This window comes from Amblyraja radiata, chromosome 34 (genome assembly GCF_010909765.2).
Source record: "Amblyraja radiata isolate CabotCenter1 chromosome 34, sAmbRad1.1.pri, whole genome shotgun sequence".
Lineage (NCBI taxonomy): Eukaryota > Metazoa > Chordata > Chondrichthyes > Rajiformes > Rajidae > Amblyraja > Amblyraja radiata.
This window is the reverse complement of record NC_045989.1, coordinates 2,671,319-2,691,715: the sequence shown is the minus strand read 5'-3', so window position 1 is coordinate 2,691,715 and position 20,397 is coordinate 2,671,319. Positions and strand designations below refer to the sequence as shown.

The 20,397-nt window shown below is 45.1% G+C and overlaps 1 protein-coding gene across 2 annotated transcripts in view; it reads left to right on the top strand.

Moving 5' to 3' along the window:
* The window catches only part of ntrk3 (neurotrophic receptor tyrosine kinase 3), a 999,514-nt gene that overhangs the window by 585,237 nt on the left and 393,880 nt on the right, over nucleotides 1–20,397 (top strand). For both annotated transcript variants that reach the window (XM_033050347.1, XM_033050348.1), the window contains exon 11: nucleotides 17,857–17,959. In XM_033050347.1, coding sequence (XP_032906238.1) covers nucleotides 17,857–17,959 — 103 coding nt within the window. The remainder of the gene's footprint in view (nucleotides 1–17,856; nucleotides 17,960–20,397) is intronic.

Below are 20,397 nucleotides of genomic sequence, written 5' to 3'. Positions count from 1 at the left end.
CGTGGACAGTCAAAAGCCCATAACTTTCTTAAAAATTAAGAGAACTGAATGAAATTTTCAGTTATCATAGATTGAAGCATTCTGAAACAAATATAAAATAATCTTACTTGGATGACCTGAAATTAAAGCATATAATTAGTTAATTACCCAATTGTAGCTAATTTCAAACTTCAATTACTAGATCTAAACATCTATCCATTTCTTAATAAATGATTAACATTTTTAAATAGCCTAAGTGTCCAAATAATATTCACAAATAATTCACAATAAAACATGATTTTTAAATATCATTGACATTAATTTATAGGCCAAATGGAAGGAATTTAGTGTTCAATTGCTGTAAATTAAAGTCCATTTAAATCAGCTTTCTAGTGGGATCCTGTGAAAGCGCTGGTTTAGAACGTTCACATTGCGGTAGATTTGTGCCCTCAAATGCCCAGAAAAATACTGCGGGATATAATGGGCCCAAAATTAAATACTCGCAACATTAAACTTTGTATAAAGGGATCTTAAGAAGCCCTTTTTAATGTAAAAATAAACAGCCTACCTTCTATTGTCCCCTCTATGAGATCCGGCCGGATGTCGGCGGTCGGGGGTTTAGAGGTTAATTTTTAAACTACTATAACAATTAGATAAAGCCCTTAAAAGTAATAATAGCTAAAGCGACGGAATCTTCCAGCGATTTTTCGTTAATAATTAACTAGGCTGAACATCCTCGATTTGAACAGCCTGGGAAAAATCGCGTTTTAAACCCGCTCCCCTCTAATCGGCGCCAAAATCGCGCACACCCGCAGCGACAGATTTTCAGCGACGCTTCAGGTACGTTTTGCAACAAACCTACAATATTCCCATCATTAGGGTTGACATTAACTTGTAATATAATAACTGAACTGGAAACAAATAAGTATTTCAACTTATTCATTAGACTATCCATGACCTAAGCATGACTAATACACGTATGTGTCACGTTAGAGATACCGGTACCTTATATCGTCATGTACAGTCACGGATAAAGTACGCGATGTTAGAGGACTGGGCGAGGATGAGTTCTGTCAGCTTTCCTCGCAGTTTGGCTCTGAAAGCTTTGTATGTGTGGACAGTTTAGTTTAGAAATACAGCGTGAATACAGGCCATTCAGCTCACCGAGTCCATGCCGATCACCAATCACTCGTACTCTAACCACATTCTACACACTGGGAGCAATTTACAGAGGCCAATTAACCTACAAACCTTTGGAGTGTGGGAGGAAACCGGCGCACCCAGAGAAAACCCACGCGGTCATGGGGAAAATGTGCACACTCTGTACAGACAGCACCCACAGTCGGGATCGAACCTGGGTCTCTGGCGCTGTGAGGTAGCAACTCAACTACTGCACCATTGTGCCGCCCTTAGTGTAACCTCAGTTAACCAGAATTAGTGCACCCTTAAGGGCCTGTGCTGACTTTGGTGAATTCCATTGGCGACTACCTACGTCAACCTACGTCAACCGGCGACAGGTACCGGCGACTGAATTGTCTTCAGATGTTGCCGACAGGGTCGTAACTTATCGTAGCTTGTGGACGTAGGTTGACTTTGGTTGTCATAAGTTGTCGCCTGTGTGGTCGTAGTGGTCGTAGGTGAACGACCTAACGGGCCGCCGGTTGTCAGTAGCTTGTCGTAGCTTGACGTCGACTAGGTGGTAGGTTGTCGTAGTTTGTCGTAGACTTTGTCGTGTGGGGGGTCCAGTCGCCATTTTTTCGGCGACCTACTACGACTGTAACAGTTGCCGGCAGTGGCCGAAAAAAACCGCCTAAGTGGGACAGGCCCTTTACTCTCAGTTCAGGGCTGGTATGTTTAAGGAAGCCATTATGGTGACCTATATATAAGCGCTCACCTGTACTAAGGCGTTACTATAAGCCACCACAATGTAATAGAGATGACACTATTATAGTGTTAAGTGCATCTGAGGCTCCGTTAGTTTTCTTCACTGCATCCAAGGACTGCTAATATTCTCTCGTCATCCCCATGGAGAGTTGAGAGGGTGTTCAACGTGGGTTGTGCATGTGGACCTTTCATGCCGAGGTGCTAACATGAGCACTTGTCCACAACATTGTGTGATCTATTTGCTCGGGTGGTAGTTGGGAGTCCATTCCCCTTTCACGAGCAACCTTGCAGAGAGTAAGCCCAGATCCCATCCCCCTCCCCCTCCACCCTCTCACTCTTACTAATCTGTCCCTTCTGTTGACGTGGCTAGTGTTGATCGCTGAACCCCATGTCTTTCACTCTTCCTCTCCAGTTCTATCCCCAGTATCATTTCCTCCAACTTTGGACAGTCAGTAAATCTTCCTCCTGCCTGAAGAAGAGGGACAGCCTTCAATTTTATTAAAAGCAAATTTAGATAAGGTCATAAGGAATAGGAGTACAATTAGGCTACTCGGCCCATCAAGTCTACTCCGTCATTCAATCATGGCTGATTTATCTTTCCCTCCTAACCCCATTCTCCTGCCTTCTTCCCATAACCTCTGACACCCGTACTGATCAAGAATCTAGCTATTTCTGCCTTAAAAATATACACTGACTTGGCCTCTACAGCCTTCTGTTGCAAAGAATTCCACACCTCTGACTAAATAAATTTATCCTCATCTCCTTCCTAAAAGAACGTCCTTTAATTCTGTTAACGACACCCCCCCCCTCCCAACCTCCAACTCCCCCTTCCCCCATGCCCATGCCCCACCTGGACCTGGCCGATATCTCCCCCCCCTCCCCTTCCACCTCCATTCCTTCCTCTAGCTTCACAATTCACAACTGTTCAAGCCTTTTGTCTCACACCTTCTGTCTTTTCATCTCTGGCCTTTGTCCAACCAACATCAGCCTCTCAAACCCCACCCTCATCTGTATCAAACTATTAATTGCAGGCAGACACAAAATGCTGGAGTAACACCAGCATCTCTGGAGAGAAGATTCAGTCTGAAGAAGGATCTCGACCCGAAAATTCACCCATTCCTTCTCTCCTGAGATGCTGCCTGTCCTGCTGAGTTACTCCAGCTTTTTGTGTCTACCTTATATGTAAACCAGCATAATAAATTGGATAGTTATATGGATGGGAAAGGAATGGAGGGTTATGGTCTGAGCGCAGGTATATGGGACTAGGGGAGATTATGTGTTCGGCACGGACTAGAAGGGTCGAGATGGCCTGTTTCCGTGCTGTAATTGTTATATGGTTATATGGTTATCTGCAGTTCTTTCCTACACATATTAACTGCAGGCATTGTCCTGCTCCTCCTACCTTCCAACTTTCCTTGCAACCTGAAGAAAGGTCCTGAGCCAAAGCATCACCTGTCCATGTTCTCCAGACATGCTGCTTCATCCATTGAGATACTCCAGCACTTTCTGTCCTTTTTGTTTCTGACCTAAAACATTACCACCCCTAGCTGACTCGCTGAGTTCCTCCACAGCTTTGTGTTCTTGCTCAAGACTCCAGCATGTGCAGTTCCTTGTGTCGTCGGTGAATCTTCCTTGGTCACCTTGGACTTTAGCCTACAGAGTACTGAACGGTTTTGCGTTTTTTTCCTCCCAATATTCTCACCCGAGCAAGTCTTCCCATCCTCCTGGTAATTACACCACTGCTGCAGTAACGTCACTCAAGTAATGACACAATCTGATGAAGGGAGATGATTTCTTTCACCCCCCTCAACAGTAAATCCAGTTTTAATGAGTGCTGAGCAGTCAGATCTGTTCCCTGAACAGATTGCCATCCTTTGATATTATCATCTTGTGCCCCGAGGTTCCGCTTGCTATGGAGTTTTCATCTGTCTGCCAGAAGGAGCCAGTACAGATGGAGAGATTTGCCGTTGTAATATCAAACTGCAGTCATTTTCCAAAATGACCTACAGGGAGAAACAGCTTTATGAATCTAACAATACTGGATTTGTCCCCCGAGATACTGGTCTGGCTGACATCTCTCTGTGATGGTAGCATCATACTCTTGCTCCCATCCTCGTACCCGTCTGCCAACAAGCTTCCTTCACAGTTGGGTGAAGTGGACTCGACTCACCTCACATGTGATTAAGTTGACATCCTGTCAGTTCAATGCTGTCTATGCCTTCAGAAGTTCATTAGTTCTAGGAGCTAAATGAGGCCATTCGGCCCTTCAAGTCTAATACACCATTCAATCAAGGCCGATCTATCTTTCCACTCAACCCCATTCTCCTGCCTTCTCCCCATAACCCCTGATACCCATATTAATCAAGAATCTGTCAATGTCCACCTTAAAAACATCCACTGACTTGGCCTCCACAGCCATCTGTGGCAAAGTATTCCACAGATTTAACATCCTCTGACTAAAGTAATTCCTCCTCATCTCCTTTCTAGAGGAATATCCTTTTATTCTCAGGCTATGACCTCTGGTCCGAGGCTCTCCCATTAGTGGAAACATCCTCTCCACATTCACTCTATCTAGGTCTTTCACTGTTTGGTAAGTTTCAATGAGCCCCCCCCCCCCCCCCCCCACGTTCCCCTGGCCATTTACTTCATCTATGACCTTTGTTTGGGACGTTCCTCTCTTGCCAACATCCCTGTGATGTTCCCCATCGTGCATCGTTGACCGAAGGAACGTTTATAGGAGCCTTACAGGAGTTTATAATCAGTCTGAAAAAGGGTCTTGACCTGAAACGTCACCCATTCCTTCTCTCCAGAGATGCTGCCTGTCCCGCTGAGTTACTCCAGCATTTTGTGTCTATTGATCGTTTACAACCTGCGCTCTCTCAGGTTGTGCCTTGGTTGTTGCCAACACGACCTGTGCTTCCCCTCCCCCTCCCCCACTCTCCTCTGCTCCACGGTTAAACCTCATTTACCTTGGCTGCCATATGCTCTTTATTCAAATGTCTACATTAAGCAGCTGTCACAATACTTGTGCCATTACCTCAGAATTAAAACTGTTTCCTTTCAGCTGCATGTTGTACACACTAAAGGGCCTGTCCCACTTACGCAATTTTTTCGGTGACTTGCTGGCACCCGTCATAGTCGCAGCAGGTGGCCAAAAATATTCAACATGTTGCAAATCCAGCGGCGACCAGAAATAGGTACGACTCTTGGGGCGACTACTCACGACCATACAGGTGTCACATGTCGACATGTCGCGGGGTGACGCCTGTATGGTCGTGAGTAGTCGCCCAAAGAGTCGTACCTTTTTCTGGTCCCGTCTGTCAATTCCATCTGTCCATTCCGTCTGTCCATTCCCTCCACAGATGCTGCCTGTCCCACTGAGCTAAACACAAAGTGCAGGAGTAAATCAGTGGGTCAAGCAGCAGCTGGGGAAGGAATGGGCAGGCAATGTTTCAAGTCAGGGCCCTTTATCTCTCTGTGTCTGAAGATGGGTCCAGACCTGTCTATTCCCTCCCCAGATGCTGCCTGACCCGTTGATTTCAACGGGTCAGGCCTCCGGAACACCGCACCGTTGACCCAGCATATTGTGTTTTGCACAAGATCCCAGCATCTACAATTCCTGGCATCTCCACTGCTCATCCTTCTCTGTTCAAAGAAAATAATCTGGCCTGCTCACTCCCACTCTGAGGGCAAATACTCTCCAGTAGCTTGGCAAACAAGCCATCTAGTTGTGCAAAGTAGCAACACTTAAGGTGGAATGTTCAAGAGAGGCACATCGCTATATTCTTAAAGCTGGTATAAAACGGGTCAGACTACAAGACACTGAACATTTGCATGTACATCTGTGAACTATGTGGTGGCCTATTCCATCAATGAGAGAATAAGGAATTGTTTTCGAGTTAAATATCCCATCACATCCATGTTTTCTATCAAATTGAAAATAATTATTTACTAGTTATACTTGTTCAGTTTAGTTTAGTTTAGTTCAGAAATGCAGGCCCTTCGGCCCACGAGTCTGCACCAACCAGTGATCCCCACACATTGACACTATCCTACACACACTAGAGGCAAGTTACAAAGATACCAAGCCAATTAACCTACAAACCTGTATGTCTTTGGAGTGTGGGAAGAAACTGGAGCATCCGGGGAAAACCCACGCAGGTCACGGAGACAAAATACAAACTCTGTACAGACAGCACCCGTAGTCGGGATTGAACCTGGGTCTCTGGCACTGTAAGGCAGCGACTCTATCGCTGTGCCACTGTGCCCTTTGTGTGATGTGTTTCCATTCAATTGAACTCGGTAACCTTCATGTATTGATTCAATACAAACAGACAAGTGCTCTTAACTAAAACCATGAGACGACATACTGTGGAAGCCAGAGGATTGGGAAACTTTCATAGGACAACAGAAGAAAACATAACGGGCAATACGGGCTGAAAAGATGAAGTACGAGGGGAAGCTGGCCAGGAATATAAAGAAGGACAGTAAAAGCTTCTTTAGATATGTTAAAGGAAAAAGAATAGCAAAGTCAAATGTGGGTCCCTTGAAGGCAGGCACGGGTGAAATTATTATGGGGAACAAGGAAATGGCAGAAGAGTTGAACAGGTACTTCGGATCGGTCTTCACTAAGGAAGACACAAACAATCTCCCAGATGTACTGGAGGACAGAGGATCTAAGGGGGTAGAGGAACTGAAAGAAATATTTCATTAGGCGAGAAATAGTATTGGGTAGGCTAATGGGACTGAAAAATGATAAATCCCCTGTGCCTGATGGTCTGCATCCCAGGGCCCTCAGGGAGATGGCTCTAGAAATAGTGGATGCATTGGTGATCATTTTCCGATGTTCAATAGATTCAGGATCAGTTCCTGTAGACTGGAGGAAAGATAATGTTATCCCACTTTTCAAGAAAGGAGCGAGAGAGAAAACTGGGAATTACAGACCAGTTAACCTGACTTCGGTGGTGGGAAAGATGCTGGAGTCAATTATTAAAGAGGTAATAATTGGGCATTTGGATAGCAGTAATTATAATTAGATCCTTTATTTGTCATTCAGACCTTACGATCTGAACGAAATGTCGTTACCTGCAGCCATACATACAATAATAAACAACAGAACAGACAGTAAACACAAATTAACATCCACCACAGTGAGTCCACCAAGCACCTCCTCACTGTGATGGAGGCAAAAATCTTAGGGCTGCTGTCTCTTCCCTCCTCTACTCCCTCTGCGCTGAGGCGATTCCCCACCGGGCGATGGTAAGTCAGTCCCGCGGCTCACCGAGCTCCGCGAACGGGCCGGTTCAAACTCTGCGGCCCGGGGTGGTCGTAGCTGCCGCCCACCAGTCCAGCGGACGCAACTGTTGACGATGTCGTCCACTGTCCCGCGGCCGAACCCCGGACTCAGGCCGCTGCCGCCAGAACACCGTCTCAGCCACTGGAGCAACGTTCCAGCCCCGAGCCGGGTCGCCCTCACGTGAGCGCCGTTCCACCCTCGAGCCAGGCCGTCCTCACGGGAGCGCCGTTACCCTCGAGCCGGGCCGCCCTCACGGGAGCGTCTCAGACCCTCACGGGAGCACCGTTCCAGCCCCGAGCCGGGCCGCCCTCACGGGAGCGAGCCCAGGGCGAGTCCTGACAGGCTCTGCCTCCGGAGCCTCGAGGTCGCCAGCTCCGCCATTAGGCATCAGCGCAGACGGAGGCAGAGAAGGGGGATACGACAAGAAAGTCGCATTCCCCTGAAGGGAGAGACAGAAAGCCCTGTTTCAACCCCCCCCCCCCCCCCCCACATAACACAAACCTAAAAACCAAAAACTTAACTAAACAAGACGAAAAAAACAACACAAAAAAGTAAAAACAAACGGACTGCAGGCGAGCCGCAGCCGTTCACCAGCGCCACCACTTCCGGAATAGTTCAATGTCCAAGTCAGCATGGATTTATGAAAGGAAAATCATGCTTGACTAATCTTCTGGAATATTTTGAGGATGTGACAAGTAAAATGGATGAAGGGGTGCCAGTGGATGCAGTGTATCTAGACTTTCAGAAAGCCTTTGATAAGGACCCGGGAGACTGGTGACCAAAATTAGAGCACATGGTATGTGCTCCAAGGTGTTGGGTGTTGACATGGATAGAAAATTGATTGGCAGACAGGAAGCAAAGAGTAGGAGTGAATGGGTCCTTTTCAGAATGGCGCAGTGGCGAGAGGAATGCCGCAAAGCTCGGTGTTGAGGCCGCAACTGTTTACCATATATATATATATATAGATCAGAAGGTCTGAAGAAGGGTTTCGGCCCGAAACGTCGCCTATTTCTTTCGCTCCATAGATGTTGCTGCACCCGCTGAGTTTCCCCAGCATTTTTGTGTACCCAATATATAGAGATCTGGGCGTGCTTGTACATCAGTCACTGAAAGTTGGTGTGCAGGTACAGCAGGCAGTGAAGAAAGCTAATGGAATGTTGGCCTTCATAACAAGAGGATTTCAGTTTAGGAATAAAGAGGTTCTTCTGCAGTTGTATAGGGCTCTGGTAAGACCACATCTGGAGTATTGTGTACAGTTTTGGTCTCCTAATTTGAGGAAGGACCGAGGCAGTGCAGCATAGGTTCACGAGATCCCTGGGATGGCGGGACTGTCAGAGGGGAGTTGAGACCAAATCTCTGGATGGATTTAAGAGAGTTAGATAGAGCTCTAGGGGCTAGTGAAATCAAGGGATATGGAGAGAAGGCAGGCACGGGTTATTGATTGGGGACGATCAGCCATGATCACAATGAATGGCGGTGCTGGCTCGAAGGGCCGAATGGCCTCCTCCTGCACCTATTTTCTATGTTTCTATGTTTCTAAGATTTCAGAACATCTACAGTTCACTACCTCTGGTATGAACTAATTATCTTTGGCACCTATTGTTTTATGCTGCATCTTTGAATGCCTCCGTGGGCATTTTATTCCAAAGATTTATCATTTTGTACATAAATTATTTACATTTGTGTAATCCGTTCACCTTCTGTGATCTGAGTGTAATCCCATTTCTGCACGCCTGGTTGTGCAGGCTCATTTGTGAGTTGTCTGTATTTGGTTTACCTCTGTCAACCCCCGTCCCCAGTGTGGGCAGGCTGAGCTAACATGGACCAGGTGCTAGAACGTGAACCACGTTGCTGAACCTGCCCCAGTGCCGAGGCATGGTGCCGATAAAATATGTCCTGGACTAGATATTATACTGTAGATCAGCATTAGGTTAGCCATAGTGTCACATGCTTGGTTACACTAATCCATTTAGAGTCATACAGGCCCTTCAGCCCAACTTGTCCATGCTGACCAAGATGCCCCATCTAAGCTAGTCCCACTTCCCTGCATTTGGACCATTTGTTTCTACACCTTTCTTATCCATGTACCTCTCCAAGTGTCTTTTAAATACATTTCTTCTATTTCTGGTCCAGCCTCTTGCTAATCATTTTAACTCCCCTTCCGTTGCCACACTGACCTCTCTGCCCAGGGCCTCCTCCATTGCCAGAGTGAGGCCTCAAGAAAATTGGAGGAACAGCCCCTCGTATTCTGCTTGGGTAGTTTAGGAAGGAACGGGGTACTGATTGGCGACGATCAGCCATGATCGCATTGAATGGCGGTGCTGGCACAAAGAGCCGAATGGCCTACTCCTGCACCTATTTACAACCAAACAGTACGGTCTGAAGAAGGGTTTCGGCCCGAAACGTCGCCTATTTCCTTCGCTCCATAGATGCTGCTGCACCCGCTGAGTTTCCCCAGCAATTTTGTGTACCCCAGTACGAATATTAAATTCTCCTTCATTAGGTAAACAATCCCCAACCACACTGTTTTTCACACCTATCTTTCTGTCACATCCTGCCCTGCATTGATTTCTCCCACTATCCTGCATCCATTTCCTCTCCCACCCCCACCTCCCCCACCCCACCACCTCCTCCCCACCCCCCACCCCCTACCACCCCGCACCACCAATGCACCCTGCATTCCCTTGTATCTATACACCTCCCTCTGGCTTTACATTATACTCCTCACCTCATCACCTTGTCTGACATCCTTTTGCCTCCTTTTCATCTCTGGCCTTTGTCTACCCTTCTACAAATTAACCCCCCCCACCCCCCCCCTCACTTGTATCCACGTATCACTTCCCAGGATAGGCACAAAAAGCTGGAGTAACTCAGCGGGACAGGCAGCATCTCTGGAGAAAAGGAATAGGTGACGTTTCGGGTCAAGACCCTTCTTCCGAGCCCGGTTTTGTCTCATCCCCCAACCTCTCTACAAGCTTTCTCACCCTTTTCTAATCAGTCTGAATGAGGTCCCGACCCATAGCGTCACCTCTCCATGTCCTCCACAGATGCTGCCTGACCTGCCGAGTTACTTCAGCATTTTGTGTGGATTTTTTGTTTGATTTACTTCAAATGACATCAAATACTGCCTGCGAAGTGCTTTGTGTAGTTTTACAGCACTGGTCACCAAAATGAAGTAAATGAAAGTTGTTATAATTTCAGTAATCCACCTCATTTACACCATTCTCTCTCCCTGTTCTGTATTTTGTAGTCTGACAGCATTAAGTTGAAAGTCTCATTGTTATTCTTATTCCCCGATCTCATTACTTATATTTTTCAATGCTGAATTTAATTCCCCATTTTTAAGGATTATGCTTGTCCAGACCAGCCTGAATCCAGTCGCCTTCAGTATTAATGTTGTTAGAAAGTGCTGATGTTCTTTCTCCCCTTCCCCCCCCTCACTCACCCGCCATGCTTCTCCAACGAGCGTTTGACAGCACTGGGCCTCGCTGGAGTACCTCGCTGAAAGGGGACCTAATTGAAATTCACAGAATAATGAAAGGCATAGCCTGGATGTGGAAAGGATGTTTCCGCTGGTGGGAGAGTCTAGGACCAGAGGTTATAACCTCAGAATTAAAGGGCGCTTTTTTAGAAAGGAGGTGAGGAGGAACTTCTTTAGTCAGAGTGTAGTTAATCTGTGGAACTCATTGCCACAGAGGGCTGTGGAAGCCAAGTCAGAGGATATTTTTAAAGCAGAGAAAGACAAATTTTTGATTAGAACGGATGTCAAGGGTTATGGGGAGAAGGCAGGAAAATGGGATTATGAGGCAGAGATCAGACATGATTGAATGGCAGAGTGGACTCGATAGGCCAAATGGCCCAATTCTACTCCTATAACATGTGAACTTGACAGGCAACATGCATGGGCAGGCCCCGGGATTGATGTGCAAGTCAACATATGACCACCTCATCTCCTTTAAATCAGGCAGTTGCCGATCCACTTGTGTACCAGTCCTTCTATTCCATGCTTGCCACTTTGTAGACTGTCCACCAAAATAGTAATGGACCAAATGCTTTGCTGAAATCCAGAAAAACACTTGGTTTGAAGCTTCTTCGGACAACAGTCTAAACAGTGGTGTGTAAAAAGGAACTGGTTTACTCCGAAGATAGACACAAAATACTGAAGTAACACAGTGGTCGAGACCCGTCTTCTGACTGACCCGCTGAGTTACTCCAACATTTTGTGTCTATCTTCGGTGCAAACCAGCATCTGTAGTTTCTTCCTGCACAATACATGAAATCCAACCAGTCTTAGATCCAATGTTTAAGAAGGAACTGCAGATGCTGGAAAATCGAAGGTAGACAAAAGTGCTGGAGTAAATCAGCGGGTGAGGCAGGATCTATGGAGCGACGGAAATAGGCAACATTTCGGGTAGAGACCCTTCTTCAGACTTAGGTCCAAAATCACTGTAATATTTCTAAAATATCTTCAATGATAATTAGTTCACCTGTACAATTTCCCCCATAGATTGCAGAAAATCAGCCCTCACTCAGTCACCCGTTCACACTAGTTCTATGTTATCCCACTTTCTCATCCACTCCCTACACACTGGGGACAATTTTCAGAGGCTAATTAACCTACAAACCCACAGGCCTTGGGAATGTGGGAGGAAACCGGAGCACCCGGAGGAAATCCTCATGGTCACAGGGAGAACATGCAAACTCCAAACTGACATGTGTGGCACATTGGCGCAGCGGTAGAGTTGCTGCCTTACAGCGCTTGCAGCTCCGGAGACCCGGGTTCGACCCTGACCACGGGTGTCGTCTGTATGGAGTTTATATATCCTCCCCGTGACCTGCATGAGTTTTCTCCGAGATCTTCGGTTTCCTCCCACACTCCAAAGATGTACAGGTTTGTAGGTTAATTGGCTTAGTGCATGTGTAAATTGTCCTAAGTGTGTGCAGGATTGTGTTAGCTTGCGGGGATCGCTGGTCGGTGCGGACTCGGTGGGTCGAAGAGCCTGTTTCCACGCTGTATCTCTAAACTAAAAACTAAACTAGCCATCACCCAAGGTCAGGATCGAATCGTGGTCTCTGGAGCTGTAAGGCAGCGGCTATCCCAACTGCGTCTCTCTGCCACCTCAACTTCTTTTTTTAATCTTTACGAATTATTATTTTGCAACAAATCCTTAATAGTTGTGAAACTTTTTGTTTCTTTTCATAGAAATCAGATGCAAAGTTTGCAAAGTCTTGCGTTAGATTTACCTTCTATATAAAATTCTGGGAGGCACAGATGAGGTCGACAGTCAGAACATTTTTCCCAGGATGGAAAAATCAAATACTACAGGGCAAATGTGTGGGGGAAAGTTTAAAGAAGATGTGTGGGGCAACTTTTTACACAGAGGGTTGTCAGTGCCTGGAACACACTGCCAGGGTTTGTAGTTGAGGCAAATACTATAGTGACATTTAAGAGGGTTTTGGAGAGCTGTTTTTGATATGGAGGGAATGGAAGGATATGGCTCTTGTGCAGGTAGATAAATGATGGTTTTGGCATTATGTTCAACATGAACATGATTGGCCGAAGGGCCTGTTATTGTGCTGTTCTGTTTTACTGTCTGTTCTATGTTTTTATCATTTAATTCACAAACAGGTGTGTCCAGTATGGTTCCATATATATATAACTTTGGAATTGTCTCTCCAGAGCCATCTTAGTTTCATTTGAGACACAGTGCGGAAACAGGCCCTTTGGCCCACCGAGTCCGCGTTGACCAGCGATCCTAGCACACTAACATTATCCTACACACACGAGGGACAATTTACAATTTTCCCTTAACCAATTAACCGACAAACCTGTACATCTTTGGAGTGTGGGAGGAATCTGGAGATCACAGAGAAATCCCACGCAGGTCAGGGGGGAATATACAACTTCCGTACAGACAGCACCCATAGTCAGGATTGAACCCGGGTCTCAGGCGCTGTAACTGTAACTCTGATGCGGCAACTGTTCCACTGAGCCACCGTGTTACCAATCTTGAGCATGAAGACACCAAATTCCTCTTGTAATCGTCAAGCACAAGTGGTAGATCCATTAAGACTCCTTTGTGATTGCAAGGATCTTCTCCACTTTGTGCCGACAAGCCTCCACTATAAACTGGCAGCGGCCAGTTTGGGGAAGCACTGTAGAGCTCGCATTGTGTGATGACACTTGTGCTGTGAGATTAACGCCTGTACTTGTGAAAACAAAGTACTTACTGACTGCTTACAGCAGGAGAAGCAGCACAATGGGAACTGTGGATGCCATGCTCCAATTGGCAAGCATTACTGTCTGAAATAATGGTTCAGAACATTTTGAGGTAATCATGCTCAACGATGCCGACAACAAGGGAAGCTCTTGGCTGACTAAGATTTTATCACAGCTTCAGATGCAGATAGGGGATCATTTTAATTATCACACAAGCTCTGCTGGCAGAGAGGGTTGTTGGCTTAAACTATCTGTTATGTTGTACAGTTGAACATGATGCTGTTGACAGTGTGCACTCTTCATTCCATATTAATGTTCAAGTTATGCAATAACTACTGATCGTACCGGTGATTGAATAACCTATTGGATGATACAATGCATTACTGGGTAGAATGATCGTGAACCACACACTCCCAAGATGGCGCTTAACCCAGGTGACTCGTTGTGTGCTAGTGTGCTGGCTCCACCTGGCTTTATCTTGCACTAAACATTATTCCCTTTATCATGTATCTGTACACCACGGACAGTTGGATTGTAATGACGTATTGTCTTTCCGCTGACTGGTTAGCATTCAACAAAAGCTGCAACACTGTACCTCTGTACACGTGACATTAAACTAAACTGAAACATAGAAGTGGATTTGCAAACACTCCACTCTTTTAAATCTTTAATCCTACGGCAACATTTATTCCCTTTATCCTGTATCTGTACACCGTGGGCAGCTTGATTGTAATCACGTATTGTCTTTCTGCTGACTGGTTACCATTCAACAAAAGCTTTCCACTGTACCTCGGTACATGTGACAGTAAACTAAACTGAACTCAACCTCTGTGTATTGAATGTCCACCTTTGTTTAACTTCTGGATGGACACTGGCACAGTGAGCGCAACATAGACCTCACACATCTCAGTACATGAGCACCACCGTAGGGCAGAGTGCCTCTCGCAAACAAACAGCTTTTGCAAGATGCATGCTCACATATTAGGGCAGGAAAGAGGATCGAGCTTTGTGGACTATAGATGATGCACATTCATTCTGTTGGGCTACCTATCTTGCCTCGTTGTGTGGAGACCATGCATGATCGTCTGATATGTACAGAGAGTGTGTACTTACCATGGCAGGCACGGCGGATGTATCTACCACCCCGAGGTACACGCGGTGAACATTTACCAAGCATCGAGCCACAGAGTCACACAGCACGGAAACTGGGCCTTCGAGCCAACCTGCCCATGCCGACCAAGATACCCCATCTACACTCGTCCCATATCCATCTAAGCCTTTCTCATCCATGTAGCTGACCAAGTGTCTTTTACTTGTTGTTATAGTACCTGCCTCAATTACTTCCTGTACCAGCTTATTCCACATTCCCCCCCACCTCAGCACCTCAGTTTACTATTAAACCTCTCACCTTAAACCTCTGACATCTGTTTCTTGATTCCCCTACTCTGGGTAAAAGACTTTGTGTACCTCCCCTATCTATACACCTCATGATCTTATCCACGTTTACACCATCACCTCTCATCCTCCTGTGCTCCAACATACTGGCACGTTGTGGGGCTATTTGACCAGGTCATGCTTGATCCAGCCCAACAGATAAACTCAGCTGCTCTCACCTAATCTAACTAAACGTATTAGTTTAGAGATAGAGCACGGAAACAGGACCATCAGCCCACCGAGTCCGCGCCGACCAGCGATCCCCGCACACTAACACTATCCCACACTCACTAGGGACAATTTACAATTTACAGAAGCCAATTAGCCTACAAACCAGTACGTCTTTGGAGAGTGGGAAGAAACAGAAGATCTGGGAGAAGACCCATGCAGTTCACAGGGAGAACGTACAAACTCCCATGGTTAAAGATGGAAAAGGAAGACTGTCTGCCTTCTGAAATTGGTCCTGTTAGCTCCCACAAAATGGAATACAATAATCTATAGTGAGAACCCTATAATATATCGTGGTATTCGAATTAGGAAGCAATTAAAAAATACATTAAAATTGGATAATTTATCACTTTCTCTCCCCATTGCAAATAATCCCTCATTTAAACCCTCTGAGTTGCACAATGGAAAAATCATGGAATTAAAAATATGGGACATCTTTATAGAAATGGTATTTTGCTCTCGTTTCAGGAGTTACAACAGAATTACGGATTACATGCAAATCATTTTTTTAGATATTTACAACTTAAAGATGATGTTAAATCACATACACGAGAATACAGAACCAGAGAACCAGAGATTCTAGATGAATGTTTGAATAAACACCTTAACACAGTCAAATTAATATCTTACATTTATAATATATTATTAGACAGTGAGAACCCACCGACGGAATTATACAGACTAGCATGGGAAAAGGAAATAGCTCAACCTATAACGAAAGATATTTGGGACGAAAGCCTACAACATATACACCAATGTTCGTTAAATACCAGGCATTCTTTAATATAATTAAATATAAAAAACAAAATTAAATAGAATTTTTCCTAATATCTCTCCTATCTGTGATAAATGTCAATGCCAGACGGCTAACTTAACCCCTACCTTTGTAAACTGTATTAAAATTAAAAATTACTGGATGGATATTTTTAAAATAATCTCTGTAGTCGTCAATATCCAAATGGATCCCAACCTTAAATTAATAATATTGGGCATATCAGAACATTACCTAAAACTCACAATAAACCAAAGAAATGTCCTTGATTACTGTATAATAATTGGGAAAAAATTGATATTAAAATTTTGGAAAAACCCAACAACCCCCACAATCAAGATGTGGATTATGGAGATGTCGGAGACCTTACATTGGAGAAAATTAGATATGTCTTAATTGACAAACCAGAATTATTCATTAGAATATGGTCTCCTTTTATAGATTAGTTGAAGGGGTAGATTGGACCGGCACGGAGGCCGGACTGAAGCCTGAACCCAGGACTAGATGATTAGTTATATTCTCTGACCTACGGACCTATCTCCCAAGTTGTATTATTGATAGTTTATCCTATTTTTCTAATTTCTTTCTTTCTTTCTTTCTTTCTTTCTTTCTTTTTTTCTATCTATAAATTTAAAAAAAATTTAAATTAAAAAAAACCGTACAAACTCCCATACAGATAGCACATGTGGTCAGGATCGAACCTGGGTCTCTGGAGCCAGATTTCTACCGCTGCACCACTGTGCCGCCCTAACCTACTGTTGTAACACAATATATTGCAACTCAAAAGGTTTCCATTCTGCCCGTCAGCCCTGTGTTAAGTCCCTACAGAGTGACCCATCCATTCACCCTCTTATTTCCTGTAACCTAGTCTCTGGGGCATGCCCATCAGCTCCTGCCAGACTTCCTGCAGCCCACTATCCTAAGGGTAATTCCTCTCGGCCCATTAACCCACCAACACAACTCCATGTGTGGAGCACATGGAAACCATGCGGTCCTGGGGTAAGCATGCAAACTCCATACCAACATCTTGCAAAGTCAGATTCAACCTTGTTTGCTGCAGGAAGAAGGGGCAGCACAAATTACCGCACTTCTGGGGCACCCAATGCAATCGGTTCTCCAAAAGGCAGGGCCATTACATGTAGGGCCAGATCTCAGGAGTAAAACATGAACTCAGTGCTACCAACATCTTCCTTCCTAATTTTTAGACATTTCTGATATTAAGAGACATGTTTGAATTGAGTTTGAGTTTAGTTGATCATCACGCGTACCAAGTTACAGTGAAAAGCTTTTGTTGCGTGCTAACCAATGAGCAGAAAGACAATACATGATGACAAGCGACCCATCCACAGTGTACAGATACAGGATAAAGGAAATAACATGAATAAGGTTTAGTGTAACATAAAGCCCAGTTAATCAAAGATTGTCCGAGGATCTCTAATGAGGTAGATTGTAGCTCAGGACCGCTCTCTAGTTGTTGGTAGGATGGTTCAGTTGCCTGATATCAGCTGGGTAGCAACTGTCCCTGAATCTGGAGGTGTGCGTTTTCACACTTCTATACCTTTTGCGGGAAGGGAGAGGGGAGAAGAGGGAGGGGCCAGAGTACAACTAATCCTTGATTCGGGTTAAGATTGGGGAATTGTGATAGTTCTGAAGGAGCCTGGTCTCTCGCATCAGTGTAACTTGAAGTGGGCATTGGGCTTATAGTTGGAGGACAGAAGGCTCAACATCGCTACTCCAGCAGGTCTCCAGTTTCCGACGTCAAAGGCTGAATCCCAGAGGCAGTGGGTCGTGCATCTTAGGGAACTGTGGCCCACACTGGAGCTCAGTCTAGTCCAATGTAGCAGCAAACTCGTTACTGATTAATTGGAATGTCACTTTAATCAGATGTTGCTCCATGAATATTTGATGCTTGATACTTCAAAGGAGGTAAGGAAAAAGCTTCTCATCAAAGGCACTTTTCAGATTGCCTAATGATGGTGTGGCCCGGGTGCTTTGAAGTCCAGAAGCACAGGTCTCTGATGTTCTGTATTGCTCCCCGCACAGGTCTCCATCGCCGTTGGACTGGCTGCCTTTGGCTGCTTCCTCCTGCTCATCCTCTTCATCATGTTCAACAAATATGGACGCCGATCCAAGTATGGAATGAAGGGTGAGTGATGACAATGGGGAGGCTTCAGTGTCCAGTTATGGGTTGTTGCAACGTTGCTGTGCAGGGCAATGGGCTGGGGGTTTGGAACTTGATGAAGACACCATTGTCCATTGTTGCGATTTAAGGGATGATTTCCTTGCTTGGAATCTGCAGCCTCAATGCTGAAACATATCAACTGAAGTGTTTCAGATCAACAGGTAGTACTGAGGAAACAATGGAGATTGCTATTGCCGTTTTACTTGGTTCAATGTGTCAATGTATCAAAACCAAAGGAGAATGGCATCTCATCTTCAGAGAACATGATCATTCCTTCATGATTGGGGTGTAGTTTGCTACCTTGAAATTCTTCACCATAAGAGTGGTGATCGGTATCATCTCTTTCTATCAGGCGGTATGTATGTGGAGCAGACCAATTGTGCTTTTTATCCGTCCTGCACATCTTTCGTCAAGGGTGGTGAGAAGGGGGATGGCAGCAGCAATCTCAATATTGCTGAGTTGAACTCTTCAACATAACTTCTATTGCAAAGCTGGGTGGCAGTGTTGACTGTGAAGAGGATGTTAGGAGGTTGCAGGGTGACCTGGACAGGTTGAGTGAGTGGGCAGATGTGTGGCAGATGCAGTATAATATAGGTAAATGTGAGGTTATCCACTTTGGCGGCAAAAACAAGGGGGCAGATTATTATCTCAATGGGGTTAGGTTAGGTAAGGGGGAGGTGCAGTGAGACCTGGGCGTCCTTGTACACCGGTCACTGAAAGTTGACTTACAGGTACAGCAGGCAGTGAAGAAAACTAATGGAATGATGGCCTTCATAACAAGAGGATTTCAGTATAGGAGTAGAGAGGTTCTTCTGCAGTTGTATAGGGCTCTGGTGAGACCACATCTGGAGTATTGTGTACAGTTTTGGTCTCCTAATTTGAGGAAGGACATCCTTGTGATTGAGGCAGTGCAGCGTAGGTTCACGAGATTGATCCCTGGGATGGCGAGACTGTCATATGAGGAAAGATTGAAAAGGCTAGGCTTGTATTCACTGGAGTTTAGAAGGATGAGGGGAAATCTTTTCGAAACATATAAAATTATAAAAGGACTGGCCTAGCTAGATGCAGGAAAAATGTTCCCAATGTTGGGCGAGTCCAGAATCAGGGACCACAGTCTTAGAATAAAGGGAAGGCCATCTAAGACTGAGGTGAGAAAAAACTTTTTCACCCAGAGAGTTGTGAATTTGTGGAATTCCCTGCCACAGAGGGAATCACTGGATAGATTTAAGAGAGAGTTTGATAGAGCTCTAGGGTCTAGTGGAATCAAGGGATAGGGGGAGAAGGCAGGCACGGGTTATTGATTGGGGACGATCAGCCATGATCACAATGAATGGCGGTGCTGGCTCGAAGGGCCGAATGGCCTCCTCCTGCACGTATTTTCTATGTTTCTATGTTTCTAAACTGGACCAATGGTGAGGAGCTGGTTTGATCAGTAACTTTGCACGTTAACTTCAACAATGCAAGAACATGATTATTTTTAGCCACACTTCCATGCAGGTTTGTACAGTGCCGGAAGTCAGGTTCAATTAATTTTCTTCCCTGTTTGAACTGTTTAAATCATTTTTTTAAATCATTCCACTTGTAATGGCAGAGTGAGCATCAGTGTAGTTGAAAGGTCAGTCATGGATATCATGCACCAATGAATGCTCACACTATCCATCCTCAGTCACCAGTGTGTGGATCAGTTTGAAGAAGGATCTCGACCCGAAACGTCACCTACAGAGTCACCGGTGCTGTAAGGCAGCAACTCTACTGCTGTGTAATCGTGCCGACAGGTCCTTGTACTAGTGTGAAGAATGTTCCCACTCGCTGTCCTCCTGATCTCTCAGCCTGCTCACCTCTCCTCCACCACCATCCTTCCCCAAGATTCCCTTCACACCCCATCTCTGTACCACACGACTTTCTAACAGTGAGCTGCCAGCTTGTGCGGAGAGTAAAACTCTCTCATCTCCTCACACACTGTAGTTGTGTTGCCTGAAGCAGCAACATGGAAGATCAATTGATAATTGTGATCACCTCGTTATCTATAATCACATTTGATACGTTGGAAGATAACAAACTCCAGAGCTACATGGCCAGAGCGCCTCTTAATTAGACCGAGTTTTGCTTTTTAAATGAAAGTTGCAATAACAAGCTTTCATTTCGGTCAGAATCAGAAGGTTGCTTCATAAAAAGCCATCACCCACCACTACAATTTACTGTCCATTCTCCTGTAGATCATTACATTTGCTTTGGACAAGATTGGAATTAATGACAGCTCTTGGAGTTGTGGCATTCAAACGTTTTGATGAAAGGGTATAAAATAAATCATTTTTTAAAACATTTTGTAACATCAAAAGCGGTCCCTTTTGGACATGTGCAATATGGCTCCACACTGTTAAAGACAAACGTTGAAGTGTCCA